At 32.0% G+C, this 16,080-nt stretch overlaps 1 protein-coding gene across 1 annotated transcript; it reads right to left on the minus strand.

The window, feature by feature from the left end:
* Positions 1 to 306: 306 nt before the first annotated feature.
* Positions 307 to 8,385, minus strand: LOC137807686 (uncharacterized). The gene is made up of 6 exons (XM_068608445.1): positions 7,534 to 8,385; positions 7,114 to 7,214; positions 3,327 to 3,424; positions 2,416 to 2,624; positions 1,619 to 1,671; positions 307 to 678 (listed from the first exon to the last, which is right to left on the minus strand). Exons 1-6 carry the CDS (start codon positions 7,787 to 7,789, stop codon positions 655 to 657), a joined length of 741 nt encoding a protein of 246 aa, XP_068464546.1. The 5' UTR covers positions 7,790 to 8,385; the 3' UTR covers positions 307 to 654.
* Between the last annotated feature and the right edge of the window lie 7,695 nt (positions 8,386 to 16,080).

The raw sequence follows: 16,080 nt of genomic DNA on the forward strand, positions 1-16,080 counted from the left end.
TCATGACTGTTAGATAAATTAGGTTATTATCGTTATTCTTCTTTGATTATATTTAATTTCCTTCTTTAGTAATTATTTAGAAACTTCTTAAACACTTTCCTCATCTTACAAATAAAGGATCTTTCATTTTTACCAATCACATTTGAAATAGATAAAATTTAGAGTTTTTGTTAAATTTGTAAAGAGAGTTTGATACTCTTGACTTATGTTCTTTATCTGAGAGTTTCTTCAAATGACGAGTTAACTTTATATTTATGTTTCATGAGTAGCATGTTCTTCCATTTTTCTTATCCAATACTCTAATAGTTAAACAAAAAAATTAGTCGTTGTATTTTTCAAAGTCATTACAATAGTTTACCATTATTGACCCAAACAACCTCTTGACTTTCCATACAATAATAAGTATGACTTTTTCCTTTTCCTTTCAGCAGCACATTTAATGTGTACTTTTACATGCAAAGAGAGAAAAGCATTTAAAGAATAACAAAGGTGTACAACAGATAATTGTAGATTTTATGATCACAGACCCTCTGCATCTCCCTCAACATGGGGAAACTACTAACACTTAAATAAAGGGGCAGGAGAGGGTTGAAACATCACAGAACTGATCAGCCACCATGTGTCGCCATGTCAGTCAATAATTTCAACCAACATCTATGATTTTCCTTTCTCGTCATCCTGAACATTCAAGTAAGTTCTAAAATAAATGAATATCCAGAGTGCCGCCAACTTCAATGAAGGATTTAATAAAATTTCAGACCAAACTGAAGTTCCAATTGGGCCAAATAAATCTTCTACTATGGGGAAAAGAGTATGTGATATGGTTCAACAGTCTTTTACTGACCAAAAAACATTCCTCTTTTACTGCCAAATTCTAACACAAGTTAATACTAATATTTTATAATGAAATCTTCTTGTGAACAATAAGTTTTTTTTTTTAAATAAAAATAATCTATAGAAACTATAACCTTTTTATATTGCTGTTTTTAACTTACAACTAATTCAATGGCATTAGGATTACGACTATATATATATAAAAGAAAACGGTTTCTTATTTCAAAACGGAAAGGCTAACCTTTCTTTGATCCAATTAAAAAAAGGCTTATAAACAAAAACTGGAACACAGGGAAGTTTACCCAATAACTAGATTTAACTGTAACCTAACATTCATATATTGAATAGGTGATAAAAAAAAGTACAATTAAAACAACAGAAAATGTGTCAAGAGCAAGGATCGAATGGTAGATTTTTCTCTATTTCTTGCAGAGTTCAAAACAAAGTGTACATTTGTTTCATATAGGGACAAAATAGAAAAATGTTGGCAAGTACTAAATCTGACAACGTTAATATTTTATCATGTCAGCAAATTACGAGGGACCAATTTGTAAGCCTAGACAAGCATTTTCTAGGATAATATAGAAAATGTTTTTTTTTTAAGTTTATGTTATAGATATTATTTTTACTCGAGGATATACACAGAAGTTTTAATGAGCAACCATTTTCAGAAACTTCTTAACAAATATAACATTATAGTTTGCTAAGTAATCCTAAATGGCGAGTGTGTGTGTATGCACTTGCACATCCATACTATAACCAGTACAGATTATATCATGCTTACCGAATTATCCATCAGTTTGTCCAAATCATCATCGTATCTTCTATCGCCATCATCTGAAAGACCAGAGAGATTGTTGGCAAATATAAAGTCACGAAAGTTTAAATTCACCCAGAGCACATATTATTCTATACTCTAACTTAAATACCCAAAATAATAATCTAATACTATCATTGGATATAACTCCAACTCCGGAGAACATAGTGGTATAGGCTAACAAATAGGAAAACATGACGAAAGTTCGAGTGACTTTAGTTCTGTCTGCACTGATTAAGGGATTACTTGCTTGATGAGGAGTGGAAAGAGAAGACATGGAAAGGAAATAATGCCCTCAAGCTCTCACTTTTGTCCCCCTTCAAACTAGGCTATAATGAGGGGTGAGAAGCTTTCTTTTTATCTTAAAAACTTGCGATTTACTATTTGACCTACAAATTTAGTTGTTTGTATTAAAAATGTGTTGTTATATTGAAAAAATTTTAAGCTAATATTTAGAACCTTTTCTACCTTGCCCTTTCTTCTCTCATTAATCATCCAAACACGAGGAATGCAAAACTACACGATTTTGTCCTTTCCCTTCCCGTCCATCCCATTCTCTCTAAAACTTCCAAGCATAGTCCAACGAACTCAATAATCCAAAAACTATATTGTTTGGCTTGACATAACTATATCCATTTTCCTATATGGTTAATATCCTTTAAATTACTCTGGGACATTAAATGTGTTTATATCATTTATAAATGGAGATGTATGTACCAAACTCATATACACAATTTTTAATAGATTAAATAAAAAAGGTGTACCGGGCTCGTCATCACTGTTTCCTTCTCCCAGAAGAAATTCATCCAAGTCTTGCCCAGTTGATGAATTGGATAATTTGGTATCTTTTTGCACTTCCTGCGCCTCTTGATTACAGATCAATTCAGGATTTAATGGCCGCATCGTGACTATGTGATCTTTTACTTGTTCACAAGATTTTAGTTTTTCATCTTCCATGTACTGATTCTCATAGCTGCCAGAAATCACAAGGCAGAAGTTTACTAAATGTCACAAAACAGCATAACTATAACAATATAACCCATTTTATGATCATCTGAGTGAATTAATTGCTAGATGCACATATAACACATGGGCTAGTATAACTAGCATGAAAATTTTCCACAATATTGATTTTTTAGGGGTACAATAATCTGCTAAATTATTGCTATTAATAATTTAAGCACATCCCACTAAATTTTGTTATTATACTGTACCAATACTTGTTATTTTAAAAATATTCAACCACAACTGCTGCCTGTATGAACTCTCCTTTAAACATCTAAATTACATTTCTGAAAACTTCACATGTTCATTTTGTCATAGCAGAAGTTCCTTCAATTTCTTTTTGTGCGTATTTTATTTTTATACCTCCAGGGTGAGAGTTTTCGGAGCCATGGGAACATTTATACATTACTATGTTCTAATTTAGAAACATTCATTGCTTAAGGCCTAGAATATGATATTTAGTTATTTATAATTAAAAACAGCATATTATATATATCTCTTCAATTCTCACTTGGTGAGTATAAAAAAAACCTGCATAGAATACAAGATCCTTTAGTATTTTAAGACTACAAACATCAAACAATCCTATGTTAAATTGAGCCGTGTCAGATGAAACTCAAACAATATTTAATGTGAAACCAAAATAATCAAGCAACAAAAAAATACATACGGTGCAGTATGATTATTCACAAGTATAAAATATATTCTCCAAAACTTCCTCTCTTTCATGACTCGTGGACACAGTTCATACCTCAATCGAGAAATCTCCTGTAACAAAGAATAAACTGAATAGTGGGAGTGCATTATGTTTCAAATGTGTGATTGCAAGAAAAATGTAATTGACAGAATATAATAGAACCTGTGTACACAAGCCAGCCCACACACCAAGGTGAAAGATTTTACTTTATTCATGCGAGATTAACATAAAAACATGCAATGTCTTTGACACAATGATTTGCTTCAACAAACTTGGAAATAAAAATACCAAGCATCTTATGATTTACCATGAAGCATATCACCAACCATCGTGAGTGGATCTGCCAAGGTCACAGTTGCAGGTGCATGAAAAAGGACAACCATAACTCACCATGCTGCAATTCAGGGTTTTTAACTCTTACACCATTGCTCTATCCCCGCCACTCCTCTCTTTCTCACATACACAAACAAAAACTCCCAGAACACAATGGTCAACTCTAATTCAGACACACAAATTACTCACAGTATTTGAATCTCACACACACTCTATAAGTTATTGTATTTATGTATTTCAGATTCAGTCATTACTCCATGATACTATTTTACCGAAAACATCAATTTAATTTACAAAGTATCCTGGTTGAGTAATTTTCTGGGCACGTTGATAAATATTTCCGATTCACTTGAAAAATAAAGAATCATTTTATTGATATCCATCACACAAATTACATTCTTATCATCTCTATTTTTAATAACCAAAACATTTTAAAAAAAGGAAATAAAAATATGCTAAAATAAATAACAAGATTCTAAAAATTATTTTTCCTAATTACTATGAAGATACTGAAAATTGTTTTTATCCAAATAATCTGTTATTTACAACACATTCCAATGGCTAAGGATACATAATTTTTCATCTGTCACCAATAACTAATGGTAGCTAAGCAAAAAAATTTAAAAGCAGAAAAGAAGAACATTATATAGCAATTCCTGTGAAGGATTTAGATGTAAATTATTACTTATCCAATATCTATCGGGACCATCAAACTCTCAAATTTTCTAATTTCTCTTCTGAGATGTGGTGTAGAATACAATATGGTATCGGACCCACTTATATACTATAATACTATATCTCAAGTTGATGTGGAGTCTCCAAAAACTTCCTCATGCTAAGAATTACACATATTAAGCGTGAGAATAAATACTTATGAGTGGTCCAATAACAAGACATAATAGGTTAAACTCAACCCTACAAAACTGACTTGCAAAATGAGATTTACACCAACTTATATACTATAATTTAATCATTCTTTAGTCAATGTCGGGTGTCCAACACAATCCCTAGCATTGAGGATTGGACATTTGCTAACTTCTTAAAAGTGGATCTAGATCTAACTCAACCCTACAAATCGGCTTGTAAAGGGAAATTCGCATCCACTTATACATTATAATTTTATCATATTTCTAATCGATGAAGGATCTCTAATAATTTTCTAATCGACCAAAGAGTGATATATCAACTTAATGGCTCTAATTCAACAACAAACTATTTCTCAGACTCATGCTTCAAACCCTTGCGACCACTTGGTACCAGACACACGAGCTACAGTCATACATGTTAGCGAGATTTGATAGGCCTATCGTGTCACCCGCTATCAAATCACCCACGAATATCTAGACCCACACAAGAGATAAACATGCCTCGACGTGAGGAGGTGAGTTAGAGATCCCACATTGATTAGAGAGTCAATTTACAGAATATAAGTGAGGGCAATTCTCACCTTACAAGTCGCTTTTGTGAGGATGAGTTAGACTTAAACTCACTTCTTAATATGACTAATATAGGAATATTACATAAGACTAAAACGCCTTAGGAGGAATTAAAGATATTGAATCATTACCTCGAGTTACATGATAAGATTCTTGTGTGGTCTCAATGAACAATGTAGACAAGAGTGATCTCAAATTATGTTGATGGATCAAATTCCATCAATCACACAAGTATCAATGGTTTTTCAACAAGAACGAGAGTTTCGACCAACCCTTCTTACTAATAAGAGTGATAACAACAATATGTTAATGAATGTTATGAATAATAAACACAATGAATGTAGCACCTCTTCAAATGATCAATGAAGCTTCAAAGGAAGGAAAGGAACATGAAAAGACCATGGTTACGGAGGAAGAACTAGAAGAGGTAATGGTTCATGAATCTACACATTTTGTGGCAAAGATAACCATATAGTGGATACATGTTATAAAAAATATAGTTTTCCAAGCAGGGAACAATAAAGTCTACTAATATGGCTGAAATTGTGAATACTCAAGAGGATGTTGTTCCTTATGAGGTTAATTCATTAGATTATTATAATTTTCAAATTACCAAAGAGTAATATATCAACTTAATGGCTCTAATTCACCAACAAACTATTTCTCATACTCATGCTTCAAACCCTGTTAGTACTTCTCATATCAATTAAGCCAATTCAAGTATGACTTGCGCCACTTAGTACCAGACACACGAGCTACAGTCATACATGTTATAATAAAAATCTTCTTCACTCAACTATTTATCAAAGGATTTTCTTATTCGAATTGGGGTACTTGAATTAACTCCAGGAGGTCAATCACCAATTATTGTGTATTCATGGGAAAAATTTTATTTCCTGAAAATCTAAAAGGTCAACTACAATGTCTAGGTCTTCTTTAGAGACAAAGTATATAGCTCTTTTGTGAGCTCTTGGTCTAAAAATGTTTATGCTCAAGGGGGAGTGTCCAATGTAAAGGGACTCATGTTAGAGGGGGAGATCGTTAAGAAACCAAGTTAAGTCTAAGTCACACATTGAGTAGAAATAAGAAAGTTGAGTAACATATAAGAAAGAAGACTCACGCATTCATTTTCTTAAGGTTTTTGGTTGAAGGTGGTATAAATCTCTTATACGGGTTTGACTCATGTCTTATTGTTATTGAATCCTCCCAAAAGACCCAATAAATATTTGTGTAATGATTTTTACACAAGGATTAATACTCCTTTTTTTTGGAACAAAACATATAGGAACTGAATTCTATTCATTTATTCAGAAAAAACTTCAAGAAGGTCTTATTTTCCAACTCATTCCTTCCGCTGCTCAAGTGGAAGATATGTTGACAAAACCACTATATTTATGTTTCTTTCATGAGAACTTGTCCAAGTCAAACTTTTCTCATATACATGCTCCAGCTTTTGGGGCCTTATTAGACAATAAGGATGAAACTCTCACTGATCCCACATGATTATATAACTAATTCGTTAGTGGACTTCAAGATTAGCTTGTTAAGCTGTAACTACTTTTTCTTTCTTTGTGATGTATTTTAATAGCATAGCATGTACATATTCTAATCAACTGAGATGATTCCATTCTGTTAATGAGATTCATTTTTCTCTCCAGTCTCTTTTCCCATCTTGTATTCTCTTCCTCCTCTTCTTCTGTGAGGTGGTGCAGAATACTAAAAATATCCAAGACATGTCAAGTTTTCAAGTTAATATGATTGTTGGAAGAAAAAAAGATGTCTAAGAGTCTACAACTAAACTCCTGAATAAAAAGCAATCAGTACTTCTAAGCCAAACATCATTTGCATGCTAGTAAAAAATTGATAATCGGTGCCTCTTAAATTTAATGAAAGCACTGAGAAAACACGCGGTGCATTAACATTGATAAAAGTAGCCATGCCCTGCACAACTTTGATAACATTCTGATTCAACGAAACACAGAAGATGCTACCTTCACGGTAGAAAGAACAAGACTGGCATGTTTTTCCTGCCAATCACTTAGATCCTGCCTGACGTTTGAAACCGCAGGAACATCAGAAAATTCCGTATCATCTGAAAATGGATGAGAACCAAAACTGCGATAAGATCACCCCGTGCAACAAAGGAAAGTAGCGGCCGAATGATACACGATTCAAACTTGGTAGGTAGCATTTGAAATGAACTATTATTGTTTGATAATGACGGAAATTTTGGAATAAAAAAACATTGAAATAGGTTTTAAATAGAAATGGTAGAGAATGAAATGCTCCATTTTCACTTTAGAATATGACACAACTTTGGTTACAAATTATATTTACTCTAACTAATTTCCATTTCTCACTTAACGAAGAAAATCGTAACCCAGAGATACAATAAAAGGAAAAGAAATTACCTCGGAGGGGGAAATCTTCAAAGGTAGTGATGGTGATCCCTTTGACGAACTCTCTCAACTCTTCGGTGATGCCAAAACGGTGGAGATCGACGTCGTTTGTGAGAAAAGGTTGGGGCAAGTGCTTGGAAGCTTGCGCCGCTATCTCTTTTGTGGTCTCTGTAATGATGTCGCTCAATTTGGAAGCTCCCAAGGACAGATCATTAGATCGTTTCGATGCTTCTTCCGCAAAGCTTCGGGCTTTGTTCCACAGCTCCATCTTTCTCTTTCTCTTCTTTTCTGATTGATTACACGTTTTTTCTTAGCAATTTCGGAGAAACAATTGTCGCAGATTAAGGATGTGGATTTTGATTGGAAATGGAAGAGAAGAACAAGTGCAGGTTGCCACGTACTGTGCTCCGTCACTCTCTCAGCCTTTTTCATTTTTCCTTATTTTCAGACCCTCAAGGTCACAGCTTCTTTCCAAGAAAATATCTTTAACAAAATTGTGGCCATCCAATCACAATGCACTCTAATTTCATAAACAAAAACACGGTGGAGGAATTCACTACGCACAACCAAAATGTATTTTTATTTGACATATTAATAAACACAAACGCATTTTTCTTTAGGTATTTTTATAACATCCCACAATTTAAAAGTATAGTTCAGAATACCTAATCAAGATTTTGGATATGAGTTTTTGGGCCTAATCCATATAATTTTCTACATTTGTCCTTCTCAAATAATTTACTTTCTTAATATCAACATTTTCCATACCGTCTTATACCTAATTTTGACTTTGTGCAAGTGCAGGGTTGGTTACGTATGATATTATTGATCCATTAAAACGGCAACTTAAACTAAGTGAAAGTTGGAAAGAAATAGACGCGTATTGGTTAATAAGCAAAGTTAAGTAACATAAGTGTTGTTGAAGATGCTGGTAAGGGATCACGAGACAGCAATAAACAGCGACAGGCCCACCAATTTATAATATTATGGATTTTTGATATTTTTGTGAAATGGGTGGGGCCTCAGGAAGGAGGAGAGGATAGGGGTGGTGTGGGGCCTGGGAGGAAGGGGTGCCCTGGCTCCAACCGACTGGGCCTGGGGCAATGGGGTGAAGCCCATAGTTGGTGGGTCGTGACAGTGACAGCCATTAAACGAAGAAGCATGAAATAGCGTATCTTGGAGGATCTGATGGATCGTGAAAGCTCCAGGCACATTTTTGAAAAAGTCCATATGAAGAAGGCCCCCCTCTCACCCCCAATTTAACCTAGACTCTCTCAACCCTCTTGTGTGTTGCATAGGCCACCATCACTGCATTATTATTATTATTATTATACATGAACACAAACACAAACACGAACACATATACACGTAAGCAAAGAAAGAAAGAAGCTACCTAGACTTTAATTTTCATTTTTCATAGATGTGGACAAGTACCGGTAGACCTAAATGGGAGCCCCCCACCGTCCCATGTGCATGTGAACATGTTCCCATCATATTACCTGTTCACTCAACCAATCACGCTACACTATTCTCATTATTACTTTAATTACCTTACCACCAATTATTTCATTTCACTACTCCTCCACCTACATCTCTATCTCTGCATTATTATCATTCATTTCATTTCCTTTCCCTCCTAATTATGCCTAATTATGCCTAATTAATCCAACTGTTCATCGATCAACTCCCTTCCCTGTTGCACCCCACTACATTCTCTAACAAATCCATCAGTAATAATTAACCATACCACATATATACATATAGCACATAACACACACCGCAACACACGCTACTCATACCTAATCTCGTAGTTGTTGTAGGGCCTGCAGCAGCGTTACTGGATCCAAGCTTGAATCACACGCTGTTGTTGTTGTTGCTATTGCTGTGTGATGTGACGACGATTCACGAAGAACAACAATTAAGTCTTGAATAAATAGCAGGCATATCTCGCTGACCGTCTGATAGGGATTTATTTGGTTGGGTTGTATTATATGTGTGATGTGTGATGTGCAGTGCAGTGGGTAGTGGAGAAAAATGAATAGAAGGGGTCCATTAATCAAATTTAGTCGAAATTAGTTGGAACAATGTGTGTGTGTTAATTTAACGGTTGAAGTGTGCCTGACTATTCTTCGCCCGGCACACTGTGCAATATTATTGGCAATCACATAATCGTAATCATAACAACAATAATAATAACACGAGAACATCAAACTAGCGTTTTAAAATCTACACACTCCACTGTGCTTGATGCTGCTTGTCTTTGGTGCATGTCAATTTCATTTGTCCAATCGCTTTTCGTTACGGTAATTTCACTTCAACGTAACCAATTGTGTTTGGATATGGTGGTCCTCACTGCCTACTCCTACAGATAACAGGTGGAACACAAGAACGATCATCCTTTCAATCTGCTGCAAACCCATTCCAGTTTTCAATTATATATATCTTCCAATTAACACCTACTCCAGCTTCTACTCCTACTAGGTTTAACACTACACTTCCTTCACACACATGTATATTCTTCTATCCCTTATTTTAATATCAACCACAACTTACTTATCAATTTTCTAAACTACCCTTGTTTTGGATAACTCTTTTTTTTCAGGAATCCAATCTTACTCCCAAACTCTATTTCGTCACCGCGCAAAGCCACGCACCATCAACCGTGTAAAGATTTAACATTCACCACATCTCTCATTGACTCGGAATTCTTTTTTTATCAAAATAAAAAATAAATAAATGGAAACCACTTTACGGATAGTTCAACACTTATACATAAATAATTAGCGTCTTACCAAGAGACACCTTCTAACTTAAATAAAGAACAACCAAACCAAACTTAAAGAAAACATTAACCAACCAGCCTCATACAGTCCACTAAATTCAAAACTCAGTTGAGATACGTAAAGAAATTACAACAAGACTTTGCAAAAATCCAAAACCAAAATTCATTGACTCGAATGTTCATCAAACACTCACTTCCTCGAACCACCAGACTCATCTTAACTATTAACAATTTAAATCTAATTCAATATTAAAAAACTGATTTCAAAACTAAAATTTGTATTTTTTTCGTATACTGAATTTTAGTCTTATCTTTTATTAAGATTTTATATCTAATTATATATATAGTATAATCTTACTTTACATATAATTGATATATTAACTAATTTATTTTCGGTACCATTATTAATGGGTATGTTTAATTGACACGATTCATTATTAATTTTCAAAATGAGTGTGTTTAATTGACACGATTAATTATTACTTTTCAAATATTAAGTTGCTTTATAAGAATTTTGTGTTTTAGCGTCAACTTGTATTACGCTACAGTAGTGCCCAAATTTAATGAATTGCATTGAAAAAATTGCCGACACCTTAGAGTGAGACTTAAAAAAATGGATAGAGGAAAGACATAGCATAATTAAGACAAAGTGGAGGTTATAGAAGGACAGTAGTCAGTCTATCATTAACTAATGCAAAATAATGTTAGCTTTAAGTTGCTAAAACATATTAACATTGATTATAAATCCACATTACTTTATTGAATAACTTAAATCACCACCAAAATTTAAATTATCTTTACAATTTCATTTTTTTTATTTCCTTCGGAAATCATCATTTTTTTATTTCCTTCAGAAATCATCATTTTTGTAAAGTACATGGAAGAATTAACAGCATAATCAATCTTTTGTGGCAATATTGTTTTGGTGGTTAATAAACTTAACTCAAAATCTTATAAATATTTCCTAACAATCAACAATTTAATCTCTCTAATTGGATGTATTATTACAAAGAGAAAATTAATCTAACAATCAACAATTTAATCTCTCTAATTGGATGTATTATTACAAAGAGAAAATTAATTTTTATGGTGACTTTGTGTGGTTCTGAAAGGAAAGTAAACCTGTTATAGGCAATTACACAAACGCAATTTATTTTAGATGACATGTCAATCCATATGAAATGTGTTCCAGACAAGTATTGGCGACCTCAAACCTAGAACATTTAAAGTGGTCAATAACTAGTGTGCTCTTAACCTAGTTTGTGATCTGTCTCTTCTTGTTGTGTCTCCTTCTATATGTCGACCTCCTCCCCTATTTCCTTTGTACATACTGTGTAACTTACCCCATTCCATAAACGCTACCACCTAATCATGGCTAAATATCTGGAACTCCTAAATCTTTTATGATACAGCATCGAAGCATCGAATCTCCTTAAATATAAAGATCAGTATACGACCATTATGAACAGAGTCAGGCTCGACCCATACCACTACAACCCCCCTAACCTCAGGCTTAATCCAATGAGGCTAAAAAAGGCTCAACTCATTCCGACAATCATCAACGGATCATGTCCTCAAACTCTCATTACCTCGTCGCACCCTTTTATGAACAGAGTCAAGCTTGATTCATACCACTACAAAATGTTGTATAAATATATTAATGATTGCCCTTTTAGTTAAATAGTTGTAACAATGAAACTAACTCTATTAATTTTTGTTTAACACTTTTTCTTAATCCAAATTCTAATTATTTTAATTTAGTATTATTGTTTTTTTTTTAATTATAATTTAGTAAAAAAAATAATGAAAATGAGTAAATCGTACTTTATGAATACCATTTTGAAGTGAAATTCATAAATACAACTTTAGGATAACTTTCCCTTTTAAGTTATATCCATAGAATACAACTTATCTATTTTTGTAAAAAAAAATACCTAAATTTATTATTTTTGAAAAAAAAAACACTATAGTGGAAAACCGTGTTATGCCAATACAAAAATATTTCACAATTTGCTTGTTCACATTCTCATGGACCCAATCCTATACTTAATCCAACGGACCTTTTAAATACTTCATAAACTTCAATAACTCTGTGTTGGGTTTAAAGTCAACCACTAACGAATTTTATGACTCAACTTACTATCCCCAAAAATCCAAGTTCAACCAAATTTTTGAAAAATGTTAATAACTGTTCACATATTTAAGATTTGTTCAAATTTGATTATAGCAACTACAATTTGAGTGACAAATTTTGATAGTGTTATATTAAGTCTCGATTATAATAAAATTGTTATTCAGGTATATTCAATCAACTAGAACGACACTAGACGAATTGTGAAATACTTTTTTAATTGTAATGGTAAACTAATGGTTATTACTGGAAAGAAATTACAACAAACATTTATTGTAATTATTTGAATTAACTAACCAAAAAGGCAAACCATAATCTGTGGATATTCATGGGGATTGATGGGCCATGTTAAATAATACTACATGGTGTCAACGAGGTTTTCAAACTTTTTCCCTTTTACACTACACAAAACCATTTTTGAGAATAAACTTTCTCTATTGCAGTAACATAAACCCTAAGTGATTAAAATAAGTCCTTCAGTCCAGGTTTTATAAGATGTTTTGTAGGGATTGAACTTGAGTTTATTAAATAAAAATGCAAAATTGTCACAATGTTTAATTACTTTTTTTTCTTTTAAAAGTAACGATTATGTAATGATAAAAACCATGAGAGATTCAATGGACAAGTAAGGTTGTGATTATGATTTGATAAGTAATAGAAATATTTATTAATATGATATCAAAGTTTATTAATATGATATCAAAGTCCTCTCAAGTTTATCTTAATGAAAGTTTGTTGGATTTATCAAATCACTCATAAATATATAGTTTCACGTATGAGTTAACAATCTCGGCGTGAGAAGAGGTGTTGGAGATTCCTCATAGACTAGAAATTATGACATTAAATAATATATAAGTGGGTAAAAACCTCACCTTATAAGGTTGAGTTGAGCTTAAAGTTCACTTCTTAATAATATTGAATTCAATAGTAAGAAAAATGTTGGAGGGGGAAGAAGTTGCCAACATTACCAAGGGAGGTAATTATTGGCAAATTAAGTAGTCCAGCCAAAGAGAGCTTAAGTTAGGAACAAATGAACATTACTAAATTTTTACTTACAAATGCAAACAATTTTTATTTTAAAGTGAGATAGTGAGTATTTTAAAGTGATATAGTGAGTAGTATAGTTTATTAAATGCGAAGTTAAGGATGATAATTGAGGATGAAGAAGTTTATGTTCTTAGAAAGATTGAGGTGTGTAAAAATATCAATTGGTTGTTTATGGTTACTCTAATAACTATTTCTGTTTTTCTCTCAATCTTTTCTTTTGAGTCTCATCTTCTAAGTCACATTATTCGACAAGGTGAGGGAGGGGTACTTGTAAGGGCATTATGACGCAAAAGGTAATATAGTGTACTAATGAGTCATAAATGTTATTGAATTCAATATTTACATATTCCCTCCTATGCTATTTACACTACTTCAAATTAGGCCATTCACTATTAGAGTCAAATTTTTATGTTAATCCGTATTTACAGCGATGTTTTAGGCAAGAAGGATGAATCTCAACTAGAGCATTCATTTTAAGTCAGAAACACATGAATTTCTAGTCAAGTTTATGTTCTACCTTTTTTTCGAACTTATGCATCTCTTTTATGCTCTACGTGTTCCTCCTCTCTGTATCTGATCTTGTTTTTAATCTTTCTTCAATATTAAATGTTGATTACCAACTTTAAAATCTAAATAATTGGTAACTAAAACCTAGGTAGCTAACTAGATACCAATTTAAAAATTATTTATCAATAATAGAAACTTATTTAAATACTAATAATTTTTGTAGTCTCTAAAATAGTATCTAATTTAGTAAGTATAACAACTAATTATTTTTTATCTTTAAAATTAGTTTCTATTGAATGATTTTCTAGTAGTGATAAATATGAATAGATAAATTTCATATAGAATTAAACTAGGAACAAATAACCATTGTTAAAATTATATCTTCTTTCTTTTATTTAGAGTGATGGTAGTCCTTTGGATAAATTGATTAAACTTGTTGTGGTAACTTTTTCTATTTGGATGATATGACGTATGAGGAATTATGCTCATTTTCAAGATAAGATTGAGGTTTCTAGGGCTATTTTGGTCTAGGGTTTAGGATTTAACTTGTCTAGTGGGTAATTCGTCTAAAGCTTCAATGAAGAATGATATGTTCGATTTTAACGTGCTCAAGTTTTTTGGTATTAACACTCGTATCGGTAAAGTTCTACGTCCTCTTCCGGTTAGATGGGTGTTTTCTTCACTAGACGGGGTTTAAATTAACACTGATGGGGTTAAAATTAACACTGATGGGATTAAAATTAACACTGATGGGGCTGATAGGGGATATCCTGGTTTTGTTACTTGTGGAGGTATTTTTCATGGGAGTATGGGAGAATTTATTGGAGCTTTTTTCTGCGTTTCTTCAGACTGCTCTGGTTGCTGAGTTCTATGGGGTTATACATGCTATGGAGTAAGCTCAAAAGATTGGGCTTACTAATGTTTGACTGGAATGAGATTCTGTTTTGGTTTGTGTTGCTACTAGGACAAATGTTCCTTGGATGCTTCGCAATCAATAGAATACTTGTCTTAATTACTGTGGGAAAATTAGATTTAGGGTTACTCATATTTTTCGTAAAGGGAATGTGTGTGCTGATAAGTTGGATAATTCAGGATTTATTCATAGAGAATATTTTCATTGGTATAATAGGTTTCCATATAGTCTGTTATTAGAATTCTTTAGGAATAGGTATAGTCTACCTATGTATCGTTTTTGTTAACATATGAGTTCTGGTCTAGTCCCTCATATTTTTGTATTTTCTTATTTTTTAATAATATTTTTTTTCATGTGATGAAAAATAATTGTTGTTACTTGAAGTGTCAGCCTAACTGAGATCTCAAGTTGAATAGTGAATATTTATAACTTTATAAAATTAAAATTAAAATTTACTTATAAATGTCACCATTAAATCACGGATGTGACATGTTTATAATTAAAATAAAATGAAATTAAATGTAATTATATTTGAGTTGAATAAAAATAATAATATTTATTAGGGAATTACAATTCAGAACTAAATAAATGTAATCGAAAAGGTATCTACCATCATAATATTTAACTAAAAATACACAAATGTAATTTTAATTAAAAAAAATCGTAAACTGGTTTGTAAGTGTTTGATTTTTATTTTTTTTGGTGATAGATCAATTAGAGATTACTCATATCTGTGAATATAGAATATAATTAGATAGATGATAGACTAACGATGATATTTCACACTAAGATATAGAATTTCAGCATTGTCAAGATATTTAAATATATGAAATTTGAATTAATATTTAAAAAAAAGTATTTTTAAATATTTTATTTGATAAGTAATTTAAATTTATTATTTTATTTGAATAAAATATTTTAATTATAACCAAATAAAAAAATATTAATAATTCATATATATCAAAGTTAATGATTTTTGTAGTCAATTTTTTATGTTATTTTTTTATAAAGTTCCTAACAGAGATTTTTTTTAACGTGAACTATCGTTATTTAGACTAAATCAATCAATTAAGTTTAGTTTTTCAACTTTGTTAAACACTAGAAAAAAAATCATTAAATATAAATTAATTTTAGAGAATAAAGTAATTAGTTATTATTTGATTAAATTAAAGACTATTT

The sequence above is a fragment of the Phaseolus vulgaris genome, chromosome 3 (assembly GCF_051622355.1).
Source record: "Phaseolus vulgaris cultivar YP4 chromosome 3, ASM5162235v1, whole genome shotgun sequence".
Lineage (NCBI taxonomy): Eukaryota > Viridiplantae > Streptophyta > Magnoliopsida > Fabales > Fabaceae > Phaseolus > Phaseolus vulgaris.

Excerpts from the sequence above, each read along its gene's own strand:
- LOC137807686 (XM_068608445.1), bottom strand. The coding sequence starts at position 7,789 with ATGGAGCTGTGGAACAAAGCCCGAAGCTTTGCGGAAGAAGCATCGAAA. Across the intron at positions 7,215-7,533 it reads TGAAGATTTCCCCCTCCGAG|ATGATACGGAATTTTCTGAT; the intron begins GTAATTTCTTTT and ends ATCCATTTTCAG. Across the intron at positions 3,425-7,113 it reads TTGTTCTTTCTACCGTGAAG|GAGATTTCTCGATTGAGGTA; the intron begins GTAGCATCTTCT and ends TCTTTGTTACAG.